Here is a 25,161-nt window from a genome sequence, read left to right as displayed (position 1 = left end):
ACAAGCTTGTATTTAACACTTTGCACTAAACTGCATACAGTTGGACATCTCACAAATCTTCAGAGTAGACACTTTAGTTTATAATGATGCTTACCGCTCACACATATCAAATATGAATAGGCAGCAGGATCCGAATGCAATGGGTCCAACTTGCTTCCAGTATCCAGCCAGACGATTCCTTTCGTTCTGATCCTACAAAATGAAAAAACTCTGGGTATGTAGTTCCGTCCATCATCTCCTTGTGTTTGCTATGTAGATCATTTGCCATTTTTCAAAAATCCACAGAGAAATTGCTATCATTAACAAAGAAAAGCTTGGACAGAAGTTGCGCACTCCAAATTTCTCCCTTGTCAATATTTTAAACAATGATTAGTTGGTGCAAACGAATTAATCCCCCTGAGTAGGGAATTCAAATCGTAGATAGTGATAGCACGTTCCTGAATAGGAAAATGTCTTTCGTTTTGCACTCAATCTCAGAGATATGATCTCTTTTGTGAAATTAAACTTGGGTAAATCGAAGTTTATTCAAGCATAACTTGGGTTTATTATCCGTTGTTCAAAATTAATGAAGTCAAAAAATTGTATTCATTCTTTATCAATGCATCATATATCCAACTGCCCAATGCATTTTGGGCTTTTTTAAGCCCTTCTTCAGGGGCGGTACTCTGAAAGGATAAGGTATAGGGTTCAGTAGATGTATACATTTTATAAACACTCAATAGAAACACTATTTTCGAAACATCCTTAACATTCCAGATGTACCACGGAAGAATACCCTAATGGGACTTCGCAACAGGAGCACCTTTACAGCACCCATGAGTCATAAAGTATTGGATGCCTACGAAACAATCGTCAATAAAGAACTCAAGAAAATTGGCTACCACAACAAAAAGGCATATTCTAACATAACCAAAAAAGAACAACAAGCCTTAAAAGAATTAGCAAACAAACCAGAGATTACCATACGTCAAGCCGACAAAGGTGGAGCACTGGTCATTATGGATACCATCTTTTACACTAAAAACGTTAATGATCACGTCAACAATTCAGAAACATACATACCTACCCCAACGGATCCAACCAATGATTTCATGATTGTGCTAAAAACCATCGTTAATACAGCTTTAGAACAGGGAGTTATCAACGATGAAGACAAAACATATCTGATCAAAAGCAACCCATCTACACCCTATATCTATATGCTCCCCAAAATGCACAAAAACGCCACAAGACCACCATTCAGACCCATTGTGTCTACAGTGAACTCACTACATGAACCCGTAGGGAAATATTTGGACAAACATCTACAAGCTTCTGTTCAGTCGATGACTACCTACATTAAGGACACCACTGATTCTCAACATCCTGGAGTCTATTCGAAATTTGATAACCATGGAAACCGTCCTATGTACCATTGATGTAAACTCACTTTACACTTCTATACCCCATGATAAAGGCATTGAGGCAATCGAGTCATTTCTAATGACCACAGACAAACCAGAGAATCTCAAAGTATTTCTGATGGAACTTATGCATTTCACCCTTTACCACAGTTACTTCGAATGGGCAGGAACATTTTACATCCAATGCTCCGGAACTTCCATGGGCAATTGTGCCGCCCCAACATACGCGAACCTCTTCATGCACCGTTTTGAAATGGACAACATACTTTGCAAACACGAGTGGACCCAACATCTTACCCTTTATAAAAGATACATTGATGACATTTTTATCTTATGGAATGGCTCAATTGATCATCTGGAATCACTAATTGAATCACTTAATACAGTTGACCAAAGAATTCAATTCACTCACTGTATAAACAAAGAATCGATAACATTCCTGGATACCAAGGTCACATTACATCAAGGACACCTCACCACTGAAGTTTACACTAAACCTACTGACCGCAATAACCTTCTGCACTTTCATAGTTTCCACCAACCATCTCTCAAGAATCACTTGCCCTACTCACAACTACTACGATTGAAAAGAATCTCAAGTACCAATGAATTGTTTGAATCAAGCAAATCCGCTTGCATTTCCAAATTTGAACAACGAAAATATCCTACCAAAGTTCTTGACAACGCCATTTTGAAGTCTAACAAGTCTACCCGACAGATGCTTCTTTCACCCAAACCACCAAAAACTTCAGATCAACGAATGACATTTGTGTCAAAATTCTCCACACAAAGTTTCAACATAAAAAAAAACATCCTCAGGTATTGGCCTATGTTAAGTATGGAAATGGATTTCAATAACATTTTTGAAATATCACCTAGATTTGCATACCAAAGATCACGCAACTTCAAACAAATATTGTCTAAAGCTGATGAACTTACTACCAGCACCTTCAAAGGTACTTTACCATGTCTTAATTGTGGTAATTGTAACTCTATCATCAAAGGTACCAACATCCAACACCCTTCACAAGGCAACACGATTAAACTCAAGGTTACAGCCACATGTAATAGTCAGAATCTCATTTACATGTTGAAATGTCCATGTGGTTTGGTTTATGTGGGCAAAACTGAGAGAAAAATCCGTATACGGATTAATGAACACAAAAGCAATATACGCACCAAACAGGCGAAATCACCAATCGCAACTCATTTTCACCAGCATCAGCATAACATCTGCCAACTGCGATTTCTGGTTCTTGAACAGATTCCCCATCTGAGGGGACGTGACAATAGTAAACATCTATTACAAAGAGAAACATTTTGGATCCACAAGCTGAATTCCATACATCCGAAAGGTCTCAACGAACGTTATGATCTGGGCTGTTTTCTGTAACTAAGGTCTTCTTTATTCACCTTAAAATGGAGATTTGAACTTTCACCCGACTTGTGATACCCTAGTACCTTGTGTAACTTTACAGTTCATGTTGAACCTCACAGCCATTTTATTTTATTTTATTTACTAATTTTACCTTATACACATGTACCATTGTACAATTACATTGACGCCCCCTAACAAGCTCCATGATTTGGTAATATCCTACATCTTTTGAACTGTCGTTTCTGGTTCGAATCATTCGAATTACATGTGTTTCTTCGGTTCCACACGCTGTCTTTTCCATTTTCACTTTTTGCCCAATTCCTTTACAGATTTAACTGCACTCACTTTTGGTTTATTATTTTATATTTCGTTGACCACGATATTGTTTGTACGTGCAACTTTATTGACCTCTTAGAACTACAAGTCTGTTTTCTTTGTAGTTCTCCTTTTCCCGCATTTTTTCCTTATCACATATCACATGATTACGTGTAGTTTCATCAAACTTCATTGGCTTCTTGGAACTACAAGTCTGTCTTCTTTGTAGTTCACCTTTTCCCGCACTTTTCCTTATCACATGTCTATATATCACATGATTACCATCCATTACACTTACCGGAGCGTTTCCGACTTGATTCTCCCGGTTTCAGGAGAATCTATACATCACCATACCAACTGTAAGTTTGATCTTCCGTTACTTGTCAGATATTGATTCAGTTCTTTTAAAAGGCCCCACGCTGCATGCATTTTTGTTACCCATACCACCATCTAGATTTCTCTTTTTATCTCCTCTTTACTTCTTCTCACAATTTTGGCAAAAGCACACCACATTACTTTGCCCTACACGGCATTTTCATTTTTATTCATTTTTTTTACTTACATTACCACCCAAACTTTCCTGGTCCATTTCGGCTCCACTTTTTCCTATGATTTTGGTAAGTGCACACCACAGTATGTTGTTTTAACATGTAAAAGAAGTGGATATTTTCATATCACCATGATGTGTAGCGCGCCTTTATTTTGGTAATTACTCATACTGGTATTGTGTTTTTCTACCTATCACGAACGTATTATTTTTAAATACTGCTTTAACATGATTATGTTTGTTACAATCAACATCTACTGTATAATTGTTTGGTCAAAGATTTCTCTTTTCTATTGAGTGTTTATAAAATGTATACATATACTGAACCCTATACCTTATCCTTTCAGAGTACCGCCCCTGAAGAAGGGCTTAAAAAAGCCCGAAATGCATTGGGCAGTTGGATATATGATTCATTGATAAAGAATGAATACAATTTTTTGACTTCATTAATTTTGAACAACGGATAATAAACCCAAGTTATGCTTGAATAAACTTAGATTTACCCAAGTTTAATTTCACAAAAGAGATCATATCTCTGAGATTGAGTGCAAAACGAAAGACATTTTCCTATTCAGGAACGTGCTATCACTATCTATCATTAACAAAGCTCACTTTCAGAAGCCACAAAGTCTGTTCTAAATTGTGTTTGAACTATTGCTGGATGTTTATTAGAGGAGACTAGGTGTACAGACTGATCCCCTGAGCACTGGTCAAAATAACTGGAAAAGGAAGGAATTAATGTTCAAAGACGGGAAGCAGTATATGCCATCGGTTAGCGCTGGTACGCATCTTTGCATGTATGACTAGATCCATGCATGTGACTTATGTAGCTCAAACAAAGCAACAAAGAAACAGAAAAAGAAGTATACAATGTGGGAGGCATATGGGTGCAGTGCACATTGGAAAAGAGGGGGATGGTGGGACAAAGGAGGTGTGAACATTGCAATCTTTTAGCGGCATCTGTGGGTAAAGGGGGAAATGGGTCCTTTTAAAAGCAAATAGGAAGTTTGTGATCGGATGTTTTTAGCACATTTTTAGGCAAAAGGCATCCAGTTCAATGAAAAAGGAAGGAATGGAATTAGGATACAAAAAGTGAATGCAAGTAGACTCTCCTCAAAGAGTGTGGTACAAACTAAGATCCGACCAATAGAGACTGTTTTAGCTTTGAGACCATTAATGTGCAATTCACTGGCAACAATTGTGGTGAGGATTACAGGTTACCTTTATAAGTAATAAGCTGAATATATATTTTCAGGTGTGGGACAAGGGGATTGAAAGAGGATGGCTTGAGTTCGAAATAGAATCTATGTTAGGATCACACCACTATAAATGGATTGAGCCAAACAATATTAAATCAGGATAGCCCTCAATCAGTATACCACAAGCAATGAAGTGTCCGAAGCTTAAAAAATCTACCTAAATAGAACTTGAATCTTCTGTGCTTCATGTTTTAACTGACCATTCATAAAATTACAGTAACCTACTCTTTGACCAATTGAAATGGTCTTTAGTCATTGCAATACCCAATTTTAAGGTATTAAAAACAACAAGATTGATTATATATATATATATATATATATATATATATATATATATATATATATATATAATCTATATCGAGCACAATCCAGCGTCAATCCACCTTCTCAGGAGACATAAGCAGAAACGGACCACCACACAATCAAATCTTTTTAAATCTTGAGTGCTTTATTCCACAATTCAGCCAGCATGACGCGTTTCGACCGGGAAACCCGGTCTTGATCACATGACGTGCCCTGACCACCCACGTGGTTAAATACTGGTATGTTCGAATAATGGCTCCTCCCAGTGATTATAAATATAAACAGATTAGATTTTTCTTTTTTGTGGTTTCGTACACATATTTAAATCAACAATATATTTTTTCCACAATTATGGATTAATGTATAAATATATGTACATATAAATATAATTACATTTGGGAAATAATGGGCCAGTGCCCATAATTCAATTTCATCCTGGGTTTGTTATTCCCAAAAGGAGTTTATACAAGCATATACCAGTATTCAATTTTTAGTTCTTAGTTTTTTTAGTGATTTTCCAAAAATATAGATTTATAAGAGAACCAATTCAGAGAACATTAGTTCTATCAATAGATTTATGATTAACCATTTTTAAAAAACCTTATATTTGAGAGGCACATTGCATTGGTCCGCAAATGTTTACTAATTCATTATTTCTTAATAAAGTGCTAAGTGCAAAAATCAGTGTCTTAGTGCAAAAATCGTGAGCATCCCCACTTAAATTTTATATAAATACTTGGATACTCATCATTAAATTCATAACAGTTTGTTTCAGCGAATTTCATGTTACTTTCTCAGTTTTTTCCACAGCTCATCTAAAGATATAACAATACAGTACATAACCACAGTTTATAAATACAGATATAAAATCATGTGCAAATAGCAATCAACAGCCACCCATTCATAAACATCAGATAAAAACCAGTAAAACCAAGTAAAACTAGTTAAAATCCAATAAAATGAAGATCGTAGCCCACATAAAAAACCATCCACACATGATTAAAATATCAATCCTAAAACCATTGTCATAAATAGTTGTTAATAATCTTTTGGTTATTCGATCAAGAGTTTAGCAGCAGGTTGGAGGTACAATATTTATAAAATTATTTTGAAACTTCCACAAAATACTTCAAAAAATATTTGTAAAAGTACACAAAATTATCCATAAAATACCTATAAAAAGTTATGTAAATCATCCAGTGTTTAAACCGTTCGGCATTTGGTATCCAATTGAACAATATATTGGCTTTCCAGTTTGCGTAATTGTTTCTCCCCGTTACCACCTCTGATGGATTTTGGTACGGCATCTATTACAAAATATTTGAGATCATTCAAATTATTCTGATGTACTAGTTTGAAGTGTCGGGCCACAGGGTAAATAGAATCAGAGTTAACAATAACCCGTAGATGTTGAAGAATGCAATTAAATACTTGGAGTTTTGTACTGCCAATATATTTTAACTGACAAGTGCATTCTAAAACAGACTGCATAGTCAGTTTTGCACGTGAACGGACCTTTAATTTTACACGTATTTGTGGAGAAAGCATCTAAAAACTCAGTTTTGTTAATACCAAATTTACATGCCCTACAAGAGCTACACTTATAAAAACCTGTCTTGTTTGTTAACCAGTTTGCTTTCTCTTGTACTTCTGGACTTGTCTTTACAAGTGCATCCCTCATAGAGGGTGCTCGTCTGAAAGTAATATATGGTGAATCTTGTATTTCTGATAATAACGAAATGTCAGATTTTAAAATAGGCCAGTTTTTAGTAATAATACGTCTGACCTATTTATGATGACAACTATACATAGTTATTAGTCTGACCGATGATTTTTCTTTATGAGATTAATCATTTGTACTTAAAGGAATGATATCTTCCTCAGTATTTGTTATAGCTGTATTTGAAGGGCTCTGTATTTTGGTTAACGCAGTTTTTAGGTCGAGGACTACCGGTCTGCCGAAAGGCAGAACCGGAAGTCGGAGATTTAATGACTTGGAGAAGAGGGGCTTGAACCCGCCCCTCTTCTCCCCTGTTCTCCATTGGCTGGCCTCGTAAATGCTGGCCAGCCACTGGAGAAGAGGTCAGTCACTCCGATTAGGCTCCGTCCTTTTCGGATCGGGGGCGTGTTTTTTGTGAGAAGTCTCAAGGAGGAGACAACAGCAAAACACGCCCCCGAATCCGAAAAGGTCGCTGCGTTTCCTCGCCTTCAGCACCAGACAGTATCGCGCTATTCGGCAAGAGGGAAAAGAAAAAAGTTATGGTGATAGAGCGAGGCACGGCCGCTGGCGCCCGAGGATTTCACTCTAAACTGAAGTTTCCCAGAAGCGGACTAACTCGGCCCCTGTGATAGCGTCCTGCAGGAGAGGGGACGATTCTTTATAAAAGAGGACCAAGTTCGGGCGATTCGGCCAAAGTCCCCAATCCAACCTGCAGCACCCTGACCGATCAACCCCAATGGATCGACTGAGTTATCGCAATATAACGGGTTACCTCCCTGGGTCAGTGTAGCTCCACAGCTCGGTGGATCGCGATCCTTGCTGCCTACAGACAGGTCGGTCACAAGCAGCACAGGAGCGCACAGACATAAAACATGTTGACATCTCCCCCCAGCCCTCCCTCCACGCGAGTTTCTGTCATAAAAAGGGAGAGCAAGGGATGGCGAGCCGAACTTACCGCATGCAGCCTGCACCTGAGCGCTAGAGCATGGGGAGGGACAGACGGACCGGCGGCCCCTCACGCCTCGGGCAGCAGCTCCATGGGACTCGGGGGCCGCTGCCCGCCGGCTGCCGCTCAAGCCTCCCCGGCGCCCCTGGGCAGGGCTGCGCGCAGCATCGTACAATGGAGGAGAGCGAGGAGGAGGAGCGGGAGGCGCGGCGAGCGGCAGCAGCCTGCGGCGAGCAGCGCGACCCGCACTTGCCATGAACAGAATGACGCCCAGGCAGCTCCTCTCTGCCCCTGGGCGCCCCGCGTCAAAGGCCCTCCCTGTTTCTTTTTCCCAGTGTCTGTTCTTCCCTCCCCCTCGCCACCGCCTCCTCCTCCTGCTGCTGCTGCCGGCCTGTCCCCATGCCTCCCGCCCCTCGCGCTGTGCAAGCCGCAGCTCCAGCGGAAGGCTGGTGCACGGGCAGCTCCAGCCCCTCCGCCAAGGAGCTGCCGCCGCCGCTGACCAATGGCGGCCTCAGGGGCCTCCCCCTCGCTCCCTGGGCGCGCGCGGCCCCGGGCTCACATATCACTTGACTCCTCTCCCAGGAGGTCGGATATGCTAATTCAGGGCCGCCGCCGCAACTGCAGAGTGTGGCGGTGGCAGGCAGCAGCGGCGGCGGCTTTAACGCCCTCCAAAGTTTTTGGCTTAACCCTTAGGAGCCACCGAAGCACCTCGTTAAGAAGCGCCGGCTACTGTTGTCCCGAGCGTGCCCGGAGCCGCAGCCCCCTTCTCTCAGCCCGTACTTTTTACAAAGTGTGAAAAACACAAGCGCTGGGGCAGCCGTGCTCTGTGTGGTAGCCGTGCTCTGTGTGGTAACCGCCACCATCCTAAAGTGGGATAGTTAAAGGGCAGTTTTAAAGTGCTGGGAAGGATCCCACCAGAAGTACTGACGTTGATTGAGAAGTGGCACCGCTGTCATGAAATGTACAGCTACCCTACTGAACCGAGCCAGTGCTGCCCTTCTCATTAAAGGTAGGTACATGTCCGAGAAGTGCCCGGCTTGGCTATCTTATTTTGCACTAAAGGAGCTCTGGTAGACGTGCCCTTCCTGCGTCATGTTTAGCAGGTTTGCGAGTCCTTCTCTTTTTAAAGAACATCAGGTGTACGTACTGTACCTCTGAAAGTATAGCTCCTCACAGAGAAGTGCCGAAGTTGGTCAGGTGGACGTACTGTACCACTGGAAGCAGAGCTCCTCAGGCAAGAAGTACTAAAGATGGCCAGCTGTATGTACTGTGCCAGAGGAAGTATAGCTCCTCAATAGAGAAGTGCCGAGGTTTACTAGGTGCTTATTAAAGTAACACTGGAAGTATAGCTCCTGCTTGGAAAAGTGCCGAAGTTGGTCAGATACATCTACTGTACCGATGCAAGCAGAGCTCCTCAGTCGAGAAGTGCCAAAGGTGGCCAGGTGCATGTCCTGTACCAATGAAAGTATAGCTCTCAACTGAGAAGTGCTAACTTGAGCATTACGTGTGTAGCATCCTCGCTAGCAAGCAACATTCGTGTTACCCTTACAACATTGTCGAGAATTGCTACTTAGGTCTGTTTAAAATACCCCATTTGTTGAGAAATACCACCGCTGTCCCACCCACTGAAAGTACTACTACAGCTGTGCTGAACAGCGCCAAGAAGAATGTAACTGCTTTCATAGAAACTCAAGGATGTGCTGAGGCGCCACGCCATGAAGATGCAGAAGTGTGAATAAGACGTACCACTATTGCACATCAATAGTGCTGCAATTTCGCTGGGAAGTGCCGGTGCTGCTAAGAAGTGACACCAGTGTCCCATGGAAAGTGCAAGAGCCCCACTGAGAAGTGTCAGTACTAAACTAACATAAGAGATCAGCTCTGCTGACCAGTGGCAATATCGATCCATTAGCAAGTCAGCGGTTTGCAGAGACGTTATAAGACACGACAAAGTGTCCAATTGCCCAGAGCCCCACCTTCCAAGGGGACCTGGGAAAGTGAAGTTCATCTCTGTCTATCTCTCTTGCTCTACCTTTAACCTGTCATGCTCGAGTGTTTGCTAGTAGTGGTTGTATTGCCAGAGAGTTGATAATAAAACAAAAAGTTGTGCCGAACAGGGGCAACACAAATATAACTTGCCTTGGGGTCTCGAAAATCAATAAAAGCAGCACTGCAGCTTTGCAGATAGGCTGTACTGCAATTGTAAAAGGTCAACAACCCCTCTGCTAAGAATGAATGACACTGTCCCAAAAGCTCATCAGCTCCGCAGTAACATTCCACCACTGCCCTGTTCTGAGTACAGTAACGTTGCTGCAAAGTGCAGTGCTGCCCCCTGTTTACGCATAGAAGCCTTAACCAGAAGCCCCATTGAATTACGGAAGCTCTGCGGTCAAGTGCCTTTGAAATCTAGAAGTGCCTGATCCGTGATTCCATCAATTGGCTACTGTCGTGCCTGGCTTATTTGTTTAATAACCGGGCCTGGTTCGCAGATAAACACAACCGTGAACTAAATATAACAAGCATTTACAATGCAATGGTCTCGGCATTGTTAAAGTTAGAGCTATTGGCGTTTTCTGTAAGACATCTCTCACAAAAATAAGACTTATTTTTGTGAGAGAGAGACAGATGTTTTAAAAACAAAAATAAGGTCATGAGCAATGCCAATAGCTCTAACTTTAACAATGCCGAGACCATTGCATTGTAAATGCTTGTTAAATCATGCATATTGTAACCTCTTGCTAAAAATCTCTGTACCGATTCATTTAGACAAATAGTTAAATCTTGTTCATTGCTGCAAATTCTTTTAATTCTAAGAAATTCCCCGTAGGGAATACTCTTGATCAAATGTCTAGGGTGGGTGCGACTAGCATGGAGAATCGAATTTCCCGCAGTTGCTTTCCTGTGTAATGTTGTACATATAGTATTATTTATATATAGCTCAACATCCAGGAACTCTACCCTCTCTTTGCTGATATTTGCTGTAAATTCCAGGTTAAGATTGTTAACATTGATAGTGTCAACAAACTCGTGCGGATTCAATGGTGCCATGCCACACTATACAGACATCGTCAATAAAGCGCCACCATCTTACTATATTTGACATGTGTAAATCTCCCAGGGTGTGGCTCAGGACATGCTCCTCCCACCAACCTACATGAAGACATGCATAGCTGGGGAAGAAGCATGCTCCCATCGCCACACCCCGTAATTGTTGGTAGACTTCCTTGTTGAATAGAAAATAATTGTTGTTCAAGCATATATGTATCATGGTTAACAACATTTTATTATGTTCATTAAATTTCACATCCCTGCTTTCGAGGTATTGTTTTATAGCTTTAAGGCCATCTTCATGTTTGATACTGGTATATAGGGAGCATATATCCATCACAATGAAACAATACTCACTGTCCCATGTAATCTCCCTCAATTTGTTCAAAAAGTGGCCAGTATCCTTTATATATGAGGGAAGCATTTCTACAAAATCCCTGAGAAAAAAAAAATCTACATATTTAGACATGGATTCCAATAGTCCACGTTGAGCAGATATTATAGGACGCCCAGGCACAGGGTTTACTTGTTTGTGTACTTTAGGTATAAAATATAACGTTGGAGTATATGGGTGATCAGTTTTCAATTTTTTTTATTCTTTACTAATAAGACCCATCCTCTTCCACTGTGCTAGCTCCCTAAAAACTAGATCTTTTACAGCTCTTAATTCAGGAAATGTTGCCTTCCTATAACATAATGGATCCCCAAGATGTCTATAGGCCTCTCTTATATAAGCATTTATTAATTTCGAATATCGTTGTTCATTATAACTTCTACGTTTATTTTTTACACAGTATGTTTCTGTTCAATGTTTTTAGTTCATCAATAACAGTCACTGAAAAGGTCTATAGCATCCCGTGGCATAATTGGGATAAAGGTCGATGGGGGGTGGAAAGGGCTGGTGGCAGGACTGGTACTTATAATCCCCATCTCACGAAGCTCCTCCTGTTTATTCCCCTTTGTTTCATCTGCATGACCCGCTAATGAATAAACATTTTTCAACATAGGCACATCCGATACCTGGAATTGGATACTTGGTTGATTCTCAATACTCATCACTGTAGCTGCACTGGTAGCTTTCTTAAGTTTGTGAAATTTTATAAGTTTCAATTTGCGTATGAATTTGAAAACATCAATCCGCGATTGTATGCATTTAAATCCTGATTTGGGGCAAAACGAAAGTCCTAAGGCCAAGAGTTGAATTTCTGCCTTACCAAGGTTTAAGTCAGTCAGGTTGATTACAGTGTTATTAGCTATTTGATCTTCTTTTATTAATTCTGGAGGAGAGGTTTCCCCCTTCCTCTTTTCCCTCTCCAATTGCCTTTTCCGCCTGCGCCTCTCACTGCGGCGCTGGTTTCGTTTGATCCTTTTAATTTCTGCTGTGTTCTGGGCCTTAAGGTGTTTTTCCGGTCTCTATGATAAACCCCAATTCTTCAGATGGAGTAAAACTAGCAGAATTAGTTGTTCCTTCATTAAGAAGACCACCGTCATCTGATTCAACACTGCTTGTTAAAGAGCTTGCATCTGTATCAGAAAAAACAACATTATCTTCATTTTGCATTTGTGTTACTGGGGCTTTTTGACCCAGAGCTTGTTTTTTTACAGATTCAAATTTTTGGGAGAAAGTGAATATTTTTCCCATCTCATAATCTCTTTTGTCCCTGGCGAACTTGAAAATTTTGCGCTCCTTGATAACATTCTCATGTTTGTCTAAACGTTTAATGTCCTCTTTGCCCTTTTTGATTACATCTTGTTGGTCCATGGTATCAAGTTCCTGATTTAGTTTATCTATTTGTTTCACTATTTCCGCCCTATCAATTTCAGCATATTTTATCAGGATACAGACCATGTTCATTGATGCATCAAGATTATTGGTGGCCCATTCCTGTAACATCAGGGGGTTGGGGTTCTGAAATGATTGTGCCATTAGAACCCGCAACCCCCATGGAACTCTCCCTGCTTCCTTGTACTTCTGCAGGGATTTTCCTTCCCACCATTTTGTTAGTTCTGTACGTTGTAGTTTTTCTAATTTCTTCAAAAGCATTTGGACATTTTGTTTCTCCCCACTATTAGTATTTGTATTTTTATTAGTGTTGCTGCTCTGGTAAATTTAAATACAAAGCGTCCGCAGCTGCCTCGCGGTCACGGAGCACGAGCCGCTGTAGCCATTACGGCGTTTCGTGTGGAAAATAATTATGCACGGTTCGCCGAAAAAGAGTATATTTGCTCAACTCCACTCGGCACGTATTAAACATATTTGATTGTTTCGAATCTCTTCACCCTTTTAAATGTCAGTAGTACAAAGACGCTGTTTCTGCGTATGCGTATGCACGGCTCACCTCAGAGCGTCCCGGTTTTACTTCGGTTGGTCCTCCGACTCCAAAATATTTCTCGCGTTGCTCACCCGAGGATACACCGCAGCAGTCAGCAGTCAGCATTCAGCTGTCGTGTCTACCATGTGACTTCAGGGGGGCTGGCTCTCAATACTCCTTCCGAGTTTCTCCACAAGTCGCGAACCCGATGTCAGTTACAATGAGCCTGCCACTTTTCGAAGAGGGGTCCGTATATGAGCGGTTGTAACAGAAACCGCCGAAATGATACATCAAGCACAATCCAGCGACAATCCACCTTCTCAGGAGACATAAGCAGGAACGGACCACCACACAACCAAATCTTTTTAAATCTTGAGTGCTTTATTCCACAATTCAGCCAGCATGACGCGTTTCCACCGGGAAACCCGGTCTTGATCACATGATGTGCCCTGACCACCCACGTGGTTAAATACTGGTATGTTCGAATAATGGCTCCTCCCAGAGATTATAAATATAAACAACAGACTTTAGATTTAGCTTTTTTCTTTTTCGTTGTTTCGTACACATTTAAATCAACAATATATTTTTTCCACAATTATGGATTAATGTATAAATATATGTACATACAAATATAATTCCATACATACAAAGAAGTTGCCACTCCAAATGGTTGCACTCGCTGGAAGTCTGGCCACAGGCAGGGCTGCTCCTTCAAAACATCTCCACACATGCGCCGCCTACACGTTTCTGGATACCTCTCTTCCTCTGGGCGGCATACACACCAATTGAGGAACACCAGCAGTTTGATAAGGAAATCCCACCTTTATTTTCAGAGTAACCCCGATAAGAATCAGGTGAGTAACGAAGCAAGGCATGATGGGATTTGAAGTCCTTTTAAATTTATATATCTATGTCGACGCCGGCGTCCATATAGTGCAGATAACTCGTGGGACAAACTATGTTTGAGACAGACAGACACACACACACACACAACTTTATTTGCAATACCTATTGACTGGTTTTCCTTTTTGTGGGAAGCTAGCTCTTTATATAGTTTTCCAAGGAGAGCTACACTGTGTAATGAGGCGTACCCCAAAGGAATTACAGAGGCACAAATGACACCTCAAATGCTCATTGGTGCTAGCGTGGGCGAGCAGTTGGGCATAGAGGGTAGTGCTAAGCATTTAGTGCACACAAAAGGGAAGTAAGCGAGACACACAAATAAATATAACACCAATTTATAAAAAGAACACATCTTTAACTTTTGGAGGCACAACAGCTACAGGACGAGACAACTTTGGCGCAATCTGCACTTGGTTGGTGCCAAGTCAGTTGCTTCTACAAAGTCCTTGCTTCTCGCAGCTCTTCAGTGTCTTTCTTCTTAAGTCGGCAGAAATTTGATTTGCTGGCACCACTGGCTCCCCTGAATACTAGATTTACGGGTGCTAGGGGAGTTTAGGGTAGTAACCGGTGACCTACTTACCCCTGGGGTCACTACGCCCCCTATATGACCACTTCCTGGGAAGTGGGCATAACCCTGTCCTAGAGTTCCTAAGTCTGCCATTACCAAGATGGTATACTTTTAAATTCCATATACACATCAGGTAGCCCATCTTAAGGGTAGAACATACCCCTCTGACTACTAATTATCTCACCTGTCCAGGTGCCAAAGGGGCAGTGGTCAGGGGGGGGGGGGGGGGGTTGGCATCCATTCACCTGAGGGAAGCTAGATTCTTTTACCTTGAAGCTCCCTGCCTTGGAATGCTAAATTTACCAGCCTTCCTGGAAGAGGTGAAAAACATCTCCCTCCAGAGCAGGCATTGTTCCTGACCTCCTGAGAGTGTGGACTCTCACTCCTGAGGGTCAGAAACTAGTCTGTGGTGGCAGACTGGACCAATCAGCCACCACACTAGAGGGCTGGTAGGTTTCAGGGGGTACCTCCAAGGTACCCTCTGGGTGCATGTATTAATAAATCCATCACTATCACCCCATCATTGTATTGCTTTGCAGATTAAATATCCCGCGATATATAAAAGAAACATCTAAATGTTCATTCTTGAGAAGTCTCCAGTATGTCATACACATGTAAATACCCAGTTCTGGTAAGGGCAAAGCTCTAGAGTAATAAAAGGTTAGAGTATTGATGCATCATTGAATATGGCACGGCACTTTATAAAAAGACATCCAAAGTATGACTTTGTTAAATATTGGAAAGAATAATAGAATTCACTGCAGCACATTCTGATACTTCACTCAAACTTGGTTGCCCCAGTCTGGATCAAGACCAATCCTAGAGGGCTGTACAGGTTCCCGAATTGTTAAAGAAGCATGTGGAGTTGATCATTTTCTTCTGGTACTTAATACTCACAGGAGAAGTTACAACCATGCTGCTTTTATGGTCCTGGTTTCATGGTTTAGTGTGCCTAATTAACATTACCAACTGCTACAATGAGTGGCACAGAGATCACGCACATTTAGGGATACTCAGAGGGATCTCTCAGTAAATTAACACAACAATTATTCAGAGCAGAAAACAAAGCCTGGAAAAATCACCACATGGAAATCACATTGGTAACATAACACAATGACAAAGAAAAAGACACTGAAAAGTGCTGGTAAACAAGAAATAAGTAACTAAAATACAACAAGCTTTGTGAATAAAGTCATTTGATTGGTGCTTTATCACGGTACAATACAAGTCAAGCACACAAATCAAAAACATTAAGGGTTTTTTTTTCTTTTTTTTAAAGATTGGTTTTAAAATTATTCTTTATAAATAAAATCCCTTGAGAACATTTACATCTATTCTAATTAATAGATAGGATTTGTTAAGACCGCCTGCCCATGCAGTCACAAGTTAGCGCTCCACTGAAATTTGTGTTTGCTATAGCTTTATGTAAACTTACAATTCTTATTAGTATGTGCCCATAAGGGAATGTTATCTAGATTTATCAGGTACCACATTTGATCAGACTAATTCTTAAAAATACAAGTGCAAGGGTCTTACCAAGGCTGCAATCTGCCTTTGCTACAAACTCATGTATCCTTGGGGCCCTATTATGGTACGGACTGCAGTGTAATGCCATACTGCTTAAGGAAACCAATTCCTCAACATTACCAACAGTGTCATAGGCTCACGTTTCCCTATACATGTGTCGGTCATATAGCACGAAACAATAGAAAGCCTTTTGGGCAATCCTTGAGAAACGTCAACAACACCCACCATCATATGCTCTCCACAAAAGATGATCCAAAACGATAGGAGCATTGCATAGAATATCCCCTGCCGGATGTCTCCAAACAACAACATCCAGGTCCAGTTAAATCCAATGGAAAACCACTCAACGGGCAGATTAATAAATGTCATGGAGAATCCAAGTGCGAAGATGACTCTACAGAGAAACAATATTTGGAAAGCATCAGTGAGCATTCATTGTTTTATTATAATTGAATTTAGGTTGACACTCACTTGCAGACTTTGATTATCACACAATAAAACTACTTTAGAGCAGGGCAGATTGCAATACGATTACCAAAAACAATTAACATGTATAAATTGTCATTCCATGGGAAACCTTTAGCGCACAGATACTTATGTTTGAGTTTTTTCTACTCATCACCTTAGTAAAGTTTACACCATGAATTGGTAGTTATTAGAATAAGGCAATAAAGTTTTAATGGTGAAGGGCATGAGATGGAAGAAGGACCTGTTGTAATCAATATAGGTGCAATTCCCGTGGCACCATTGAGTGTGTAGGACTTATGCCTCCTCCCTCCCCACCCCCTTCTGCAAAAGGCCATTTCATTACTTAAGAAGCAAACCATAGCTGACACAATAGGACACCATTATGCGGAGTAAAAGTATCCTTTCACATGGCTCATTTCCTCGAAACTTTTTTGATGTTGTTTTGTTAACTTCCTTAGCATGGCACAGGTAGTTTGAGAGCCAGTTGCAGATGCCACTTCAAATAAGAAAAGCACATGGGAGCAAGGCCATACCCATGGGGCTTTTTAGCATAGGTAACAAAATTGTTCCACACCAACTCTGCTGCAATGGGCCAGTTCTATATGGAGAGATGCAGGTGACAATTCAAAAGAGCAAACTTATCAAAAAATTAAATGCCCATTGATGGATAACGGGATAAACTCTACCGAAACAGGAATGGATTTGCAATACTCAAGATCAGTATCGCAGATTTTCTGTGAATCTCACTTAGATCAGAAGTGTAATATAGTGCGGAGAACAGGGGTGAACAGTGATCTTTTCAAATGTCATAAATAAGTAAAATACTTATTTCATCCAGGTCCTGCGCCTTGCAATCTATCAGACATGAAGTTAGAAATATTCACAGTAATTACATATCAGAGCTCATGACCAAGGATGGGAGCTCATTACTACAGTAGATCCTGTATGAGGGCATGTGAGGGGACCCCATTTTACCCTAGTTTTAGTGATCTTTCATAACCAAACAGAGTATCTGGGAGTATTCTCCTTGCTCACACTAGGGCCAAAGGTGCCCATAGTAGGACATGATCAGGACCATAGTACATATTGTAGTACATACGAAGGACTTCTGTCCCAAAATGTATGGGGGCATTTAGGGCATACTCTAGACAAACCTCTTCACAGCAGTATTTCATTATGAGCCTGAAAATACATTACCACCACTGCCCTTACATCAACGGAGAGCTGGAGAACAGGCATTCTATTGCCCGACAGAGCCTTCGTCTCTCCATCATTTTCAAACAAAAAAAATTAAAAGGAAGATTCTTTTACAGCGCCAAATCTAAACCAAAATTATGTACCGGTGTTGTACAGATAAATATATGCAGGGAAATCTGGTCAGAAACAAACTTTCACAGAAATGGCAATAGTTACTGCATTTGTCACAGTTGAAATAACATTGGACTATTTTACGTAGCACTTCCAAACAGTGAAAATGGCCATGCCACAAAATGTAGTATTCAGACAGACTCAACGGTTAACACATGTTAAATTTTGAAATGAACGTGGACCTGAAGACAAAAACATCCCAACTTCGGTACGGCGAGGTTTGCATTTTCTATGTAATCCATAGGAGTACATTTTTCAGGGGAATTCATTTGATCTTGCAAGAAAAAGACAGACAGAGAAAACTGCGCATAATAGAAAGATAATTTTGAATGAAAAAAAATAAATAAGCATAACTGTAAGCTGGCCAGAGAAAGAAGAAAAGGTAAAATACATGAAATTCCATAATATCTGCTCACAGTATTTTGGAGTCTAATCTCTCTTCGTCCCCTTTGTTGAAAAAACATCCTACAGAGATCTGAGCAACAGGAAATATATAACCTTTTGAGGGAAAAGTAAGCCTCTCAGTTTAGCCAACCTTTTCAAGGTAGTCTGTCACACAGGTGAACTACTCTGCCGCTCAACATATTTTCAGTTTTACGCCAGAGTCTGACGCATTTCTTCACATTTGATTCTTGTGCTACAACATAACTACATTATGCACATTTCTGGATGCCATTTCCATAGAAAAGCTTCATTTTTTACTTACTTTTCAAGTAGGACTGGAGCTCTAGTCATCATGGTGATTCGTCTCCAATACCAAACCATGATAATAATTATACTGGGAGTAAGAAACGTTTTCATGGCAAACCACACCTTCGTAAAACCTCCATTTTGAAAAATTGTCTGGAAGAAAAGAAAAAAAAAAATGTTTTAACAGGTGCTGCGGTCTTACACTGCCTGAAGAAACTCTGGGCACAGCTGTGCCAACGCTACACAACATCATGCTGCCTAGATCGTTAAGATGTGTAATGCACATATGTAACTGCATACCTGACCATCTAATGCTCATCTCTTTAGAGCGAAGGTTTTTAGATTCCAGTGTGCCAAAGATAAAGTACTTTGGTGCAAGGGCAGTAAAATCTCAATAACTACAACTAAAGGTACACAGGCAAAGCTAGCACCTATGTGAGAATGTAGTTTCTTACCTGTAGGTGTAGTTTTGCAGTTTGAAGAATTTTCTGGATTCACATGCTGTGCATTATTCCTCCATCTAGTGGTTGAACTGGAATTTTCCATTTGTTTGTAGTCCTCCCATTTTTGTTTTTATTCTGCGTCTGACAGCCAATTTGGTGCTTACCATGATGTTGTACACCCTCCCCTGGAAGCTCCCACCTTTGGTTGCCATCTTCAGATATTTGTTTTTCTGGTCTGTTTTCTCCTTCCACCTTCTTGGTGGAGGTGGCTCACTTGTGAATCCAGAAAATAATGCAAGCTGCAAAACTACACCTACTAGTAAGAAGCAATACATTTTGCAGAGTGAATCTTTTCTGGCTTCATGTGCTGTGCATAGATTCTGTAGCAGTTTTGATGGTTGGATTAGAGTGGAGCTTGGACTTGTAAACAGATGTAAGACCTTTTGTCTCACTTGAGCTTCCTTGTTCATTTGAATGTCTATACCTTAGTGTTTTTTCAACGTGTGTACAGATGACCAAGTTGCTACCCTACATATCTCCTGTACGGGTATTTTTGCTAGAAAGGAAATGGTTACTTTTTTTCCTTGTTGAACGGTCCCTTTGGATTGAGGTCAGTTTCTCCCATGCACTTGTCTGGCACAACTGAAAAGAAATGTAAGCACCATTTGGCAATTGTGCCCTTATTTACTGGTTTTCCTATATTGTTGTCTGCAAAGGAGACAAATAGTTGCTTTGTCTTTTCAATGTAATACAATATGGAGCGTCTTGCGTCCAGTATGTGTACCGATCGCTCTGCGTGAGTCTTTGGGGAAAAAAACGTGGAACTTCGATTGCTTGATTAATATGGAAGTGGGAAACTACTTGGGGTAAAAACTGTGGCTCGGTCCTGATGATGATCCTGATCTTGTGCACCTGCAAATATGGTTCTTGAAGGGTGATTGCTTGTATCTCACTTACCCTGTGCCGAGATGTTATTTCCAACAGAAATGCTGTCTTTAATGGGAGCATATTTAATGTTGCCTTGTGCAACAGTTCAAAATGTGCCCTAATTTATTGTGCGAGTAGACCATTCAGATTCGATGTGGTTGCAGGTTCCTCTTTTGGTGGTGAAATCATTTTTACCCTTCCAAAAACCTCTTTACTACTGGTGCTGTGGAGAAGCTTCTTCCTATGTGACCTCTTGTGTAGGCCACTATCGCAGCAAAGTGTAATTTAGAAGATGCAGGTTAACTTGCACTCCATAGTGTTTTAGATATTTTAAAACCATTGCATCTTTCACGTTCTTCCTCAATAATCCCTTTAAGACACCATAGAGAGTATCTCTTCCATTTAGCAATGTAGCACTTCCTTGATGTTGGTTTTCTTGCTTCCCTTTGAACAGCCATAGTGCTCTCTGGTAGCTTTAGATGATTGAATTCTAAGTCTTCAGGAGCCAGGCTGCCATGCTCAAAGACTAGTTCTGGGAGTATGATCTTTCCTTCTTCCAATAATAAAAAGTCTTGTTGCATTGGTAATTTCAGAATGTTCCCTTGTGCCATTTCCATGATCTCTGAAATCAATGTTTGCCTCACCCACTGTGGGGCAGTTCACATCAGTGCATTGGACAACCAGGCTGAAGAAACCCCACAGACTCCCTATTCTGATCATAGCGTCTTTCCAGCCCATTCAGGTCAATCCCTGTGCTGCTCTGCAGCACGAGGATTGGATGGGAGTCTGTCCCTGGGGCTGCTGGGACCAGCAAGAGGCACAACGCCGCCAGCGGCTTCAGGCAAGTTCTTTTTCAATATATTTTTACTGAGACATCTTCTGCATTACCGCAACCTCCTCTTATGTGCCGCTCCCTGTGCTTCCACTCCCCCGACCACCCTTTGTTTGTGGCAGCCGCCACTGCAATTGGTTCACATTAGTCCAGTTCATTGTAAAATAATCTTTGAAGCATGCCAGCCACAGCACGTATGCAATACTTTTGTGTTCAGTGTGTTTTTTCTTTTAAGACGGGACGGGTATTGCGTGCAGTTTGCTTTGAAAGTGGAGGGGATATTGCATAGAGTGTTGGAGCTCTGTTTATTGTGGTAGGATTTGTATATGCAAGTGTTCTGGGTGGTTGGCAGTTAGGGCCTTATTACAAATGCAAATGTTGATTCTGAAGCAAAGTCTTGTTTGCACCCGAATCAGCATTATATGGTGCGGTACTAACAAACACCTGTTTTTTTGCCTGTGCGATTTACTAAAGGTTAGCACAAAAATGAGTCCAATTCATGGAAAATAGAAAGAAATAATTTTTTTTACTATGAATAGCATAAGCCACCATTGTTTATTACAATATGGGCCAATTAAGGCAGGTCAGGGGTCTCTGAAATCACAGTGTGCCAAACAGTTAGTAAAAAATCAAATCCGCTCTGACAAAGCCAGCCTAAAAACAAAGCCAGCCCTGGCAAAGGCAAAAACTACAAGTAAAAGTGGAAGTTATTGCCTTACCGTCCGAACACACAAGAATTAAATAAGCTTCTCTGGTCCCAGTGGTAATTCCCCACATTTAAAATCCTTTAGGCAGTGCTGCAGCGGTCTCTGTTCCTCCTGGTCATTCCTCATTCTTAGTCCTCTAGGTAATGCTGCTAGGTGCTACTCTGGTTCTGTCAGTAATTGCTCATTCCAAGTCCTCTAGAAAGTGCTGCAACTGCTTTTCCGGTCCCGTCAGTAATTCCATGTTTTTAAGTCCTATAGGCACTGATGGTAGCTGCTAGTCTGAGGCCGTTGATAATTCTTCATTCTAAGCCTTCTGGTAAGTGCTACTAACTGCTTCTCTGCTCCCAGTGGTAATTCATTTTTAGTCCTCTAGGCAGTGCTGCAGCTGCGTCTCTATCCATACATCCCCTACATTACAAATTAAATAGGTAAAAGACACTTACAAGGGCAATAGCTCTAGCTTTCACAAATGCGAGACCTATTGAATTGCAAGTGCTTTTTTTTGCAGGGCATCTTCTGTGGCCATTTGGTGCTATATCCATCCTCCTCTGATGGCAGATGTGTGACTTCGAAGACTTTTTACATGGGTACCATCTATAGTTTCCAAACTACTGCTTTGGCGACCTACTCGTCTTTGACTGTGTTGGTGTCTTAAGGTTACAGGGAGGTGGAGGGTCGCATGTGAATCAAGAAAATTCTTCAAGCAGCAAAACTACTACTTTGACTGGTAAGTAACCATTCAGTTTTGCAGCATAAATCCTTTTCTGGATTCACAAGCTGTGCATGGACTTTGTAGCAGTATCTCTGGTCACTCTTGGAAGTGGAATTAAAATGAGCTTGTGTTTGCAAACAGATTCTTCAGTACTCTGTCCCACTTGTGACTCTTTGTTCACTTCGATGTCCACACAGTGTTTTGTGACACTGTGGTCTGAACACCATGTGCCTACCATATATATATGTCGCTTATTCGCACATTTGCTGGGAATGCCAAGGTGGCTCCCTTTCTCCCCTGTGAAATAGACTCTCAGACGTGCCACTAAGTGCATTCCTGTTTTTTGTTGCCATAACTGGATTGTTTACACTATCCATCTTGCGATGGAGCCGTTCATTACTTGTGATCCTTTGAGCCTGTGCAAGATGTGAAGAACTGCCTCCTCTTTCTGATCTTCTTTGTCCTCTCTAGGTAGTAGCTCCCAACCCTGCGGACGTACAGTTTATGTAGAGTTCTTTCAACTTCCGGTTGTTGGAAGAAGCCTAAAAGCTGGATTGTTTGGTTAATGAGGAACTGCAATATGATCTTAAGGCAGAAGTGTGGGTTGGTTCACATGACTAGCCTGTCCTTGTGCAATTGTGGGTAGGGCGCTTGGGTTATTAGAGACTGTTGTTCACTCATCCTGCACAGTGATATGTTTGGAACTAGGAAGGAGGTCATGTTGTCAATCTAGAATTGCATGGTCTTTCCTCGCATCTGTGTCTGAAAGGCCTTCAGGGCCAGGAAGACAGTTTTTAGTTCCAGGGCATTTATGTGCTGGATTGCTTCTTACACTTTCCAAAGCCCTCTCATCCGTATTCCCCCCCATTGTGGCTCTCCAGCCCCCGTGTGGTATGCATCCATGGGGACTGTCACAGGTGGACTTGGTTGTGGGAAAGGTCTGCCAACTGTTATGTTCTCCACATTCCACTATTCCATCTCTTCGTGCATGGTCTTCTTCACAACCACTAGAGCCTCAACTCCTCGCTACATGTGAGCATTGACTTTGGATCGGTCTCATGTAGTTTTGCATGTTGCATCAGGGTAATGCTCAAGGGAATCATGCCTATCATTTTAGCCATAGTGCTCACTATCAGACGGACCCCTGCAGTAGTAACAAATCTGTTCTGTGATTGGCTGACTACTCGAGGGTTGGGAAGGCTCTTGCCTCAACTAAATGGAGTCTTGTTCCCAGAAACATTTTCTCTCTCCAGCTTTGTAGACTACTTTTCTAAGTGGATTGTAATTCCAAGTCTGAAAGGCGTCTATGATTATCAATGCGCCTCTTGCATTGCGAGAAGCAGCTCGCTTGGACTAGCCAGTCATCTAGATATGGATAACTTACTTCTTAGGTGGCCGCCACTGTGTCTAGACACTTTGTGAAAACCCCGAATACATTCTGAAAGGGAACACGATGAATAGATACTGGCTTTAGTTGACAACGACATGTGGGTACCTTTGGGATTGCAGTTCACAAAGATGCGTAGGTAGGCCTTTTTTTTTTTAGGTTTATGGTTGCCAATTAGTCCTTTTCCTGAGGGATGACCTCCTGTAGCATGGTCATCTTGATTTTTTGCAATTTTAGGAACTTGTTTATTAAGCAGAGGTCCAGAATTGATATTAGAGTTTTGACTGATTTGGGATGAGGAAGTATTAAGAGTGGTTTCTTTGGAATGTGTGTGCCCACCCACCCCCAACTGGTGTTATGTGGTAGGGCGGTTGATAGCGGATTCACTTGGTTGAGAGGCTGGCTCGTCTGGAGGGCTGTCCTCTTGCTCTGCCCTGAAATGACTGGCCCTGGGTTGCACAAAGCAAACACAAGGAGACGGACGTAGCGCTGAAACTTTTCAGACACTCGCCCCCAGTCACAGATCTGGGTTGAATCCAACATCGTTCTTTTGCTCACTTCACCACCTCAGTACAGACCAAGCTATATGCAAATCAGTCTTGACCCGGTGCCTCATGAGAACAGTCCAGCCCGAACTGCCAAGCCAGGTCTTCCCTTAACAGGAAACAAGCATCCTGGGACCGGTTTCGGTGTAACCCCCCATCATCAGCCATTCTAGCTCGATTCCAGTGGCAAAGTGAGCAAGGAACCCACATCTGGGCACCCCAAAACCGGTCCCAGGATGCTGAATAAATCCTAAATGTACCCCCAGTCAAGAGATCTGGTTTAAATCCATTGGTCTTTTGCTCCCCATGCCACCCCACTTTAGACCCAGCCATACGTAAATCAGTCTTGACCCGGTTTCTTATGGGAACAGTCCAGCCCAAACTGCCAAATCAGGTCCTCCCTGGAGCGGAAATAAGCATCTTGGGACACATGTAGCCAGACGTGCCTCCTCAGGGCTGTGCTGGAGACCATCTGTCAACTGACAGTCTGCTGTGTCAAGGGCAGACTTCAGGCATGTGTTGGTGATGCTCTTCCCCTCTTGCACAAAAGCGGCTGTCCGCCTTTGGAACTGCTCTGGGAGATATTTCATCAGCTCTCCCATTTCTTCCCAGTGTTGGTGGGTGTATCAATTTGGGAGGGTGTTGGATCCTCCACTGGGTTTCTGAACCTCTCCATTATGCCTCACCATTTTCACTCTTGCTCTTTCTCCAGGAGTGGGCTATAGAAGGTGGGAATACTGGCTCTCTTCCTTGTTGTGGCCAAGATTATGGAATGTGCCATGGCATTTCCCGGGGTTTATAGTGAGTCTTTGGAGAAGCATTTTTATTTCTTTTGACACTCTGGGTTACAGTC

General features: G+C 41.7%; 1 protein-coding gene across 3 annotated transcripts in view; it reads right to left on the bottom strand.

The window, feature by feature from the left end:
• The window catches only part of WLS (Wnt ligand secretion mediator), a 271,286-nt gene that overhangs the window by 99,692 nt on the left and 146,433 nt on the right, over nt 1-25,161 (bottom strand). For all 3 annotated transcript variants that reach the window (XR_014960654.1, XM_085602300.1, XM_085602302.1), the window contains 3 exons: nt 18,772-18,908; nt 16,455-16,623; nt 95-192 (listed from right to left, as the gene is read on the bottom strand). Coding sequence is in view for 2 of the 3 variants with exons in the window: in XM_085602300.1 (XP_085458426.1) it covers nt 95-192; nt 16,455-16,623; nt 18,772-18,908 (404 nt within the window). In the remaining variant the exon portion in view is untranslated. The remainder of the gene's footprint in view (nt 1-94; nt 193-16,454; nt 16,624-18,771; nt 18,909-25,161) is intronic.

Source organism: Triturus cristatus, chromosome 4_2 (assembly GCF_964204655.1).
Source record: "Triturus cristatus chromosome 4_2, aTriCri1.1, whole genome shotgun sequence".
NCBI classification, from domain to species: Eukaryota; Metazoa; Chordata; class Amphibia; order Caudata; family Salamandridae; genus Triturus; species Triturus cristatus.
Note: the sequence above shows the minus strand (reverse complement) of the source record. Positions and strands in the feature narration are given on the sequence as shown.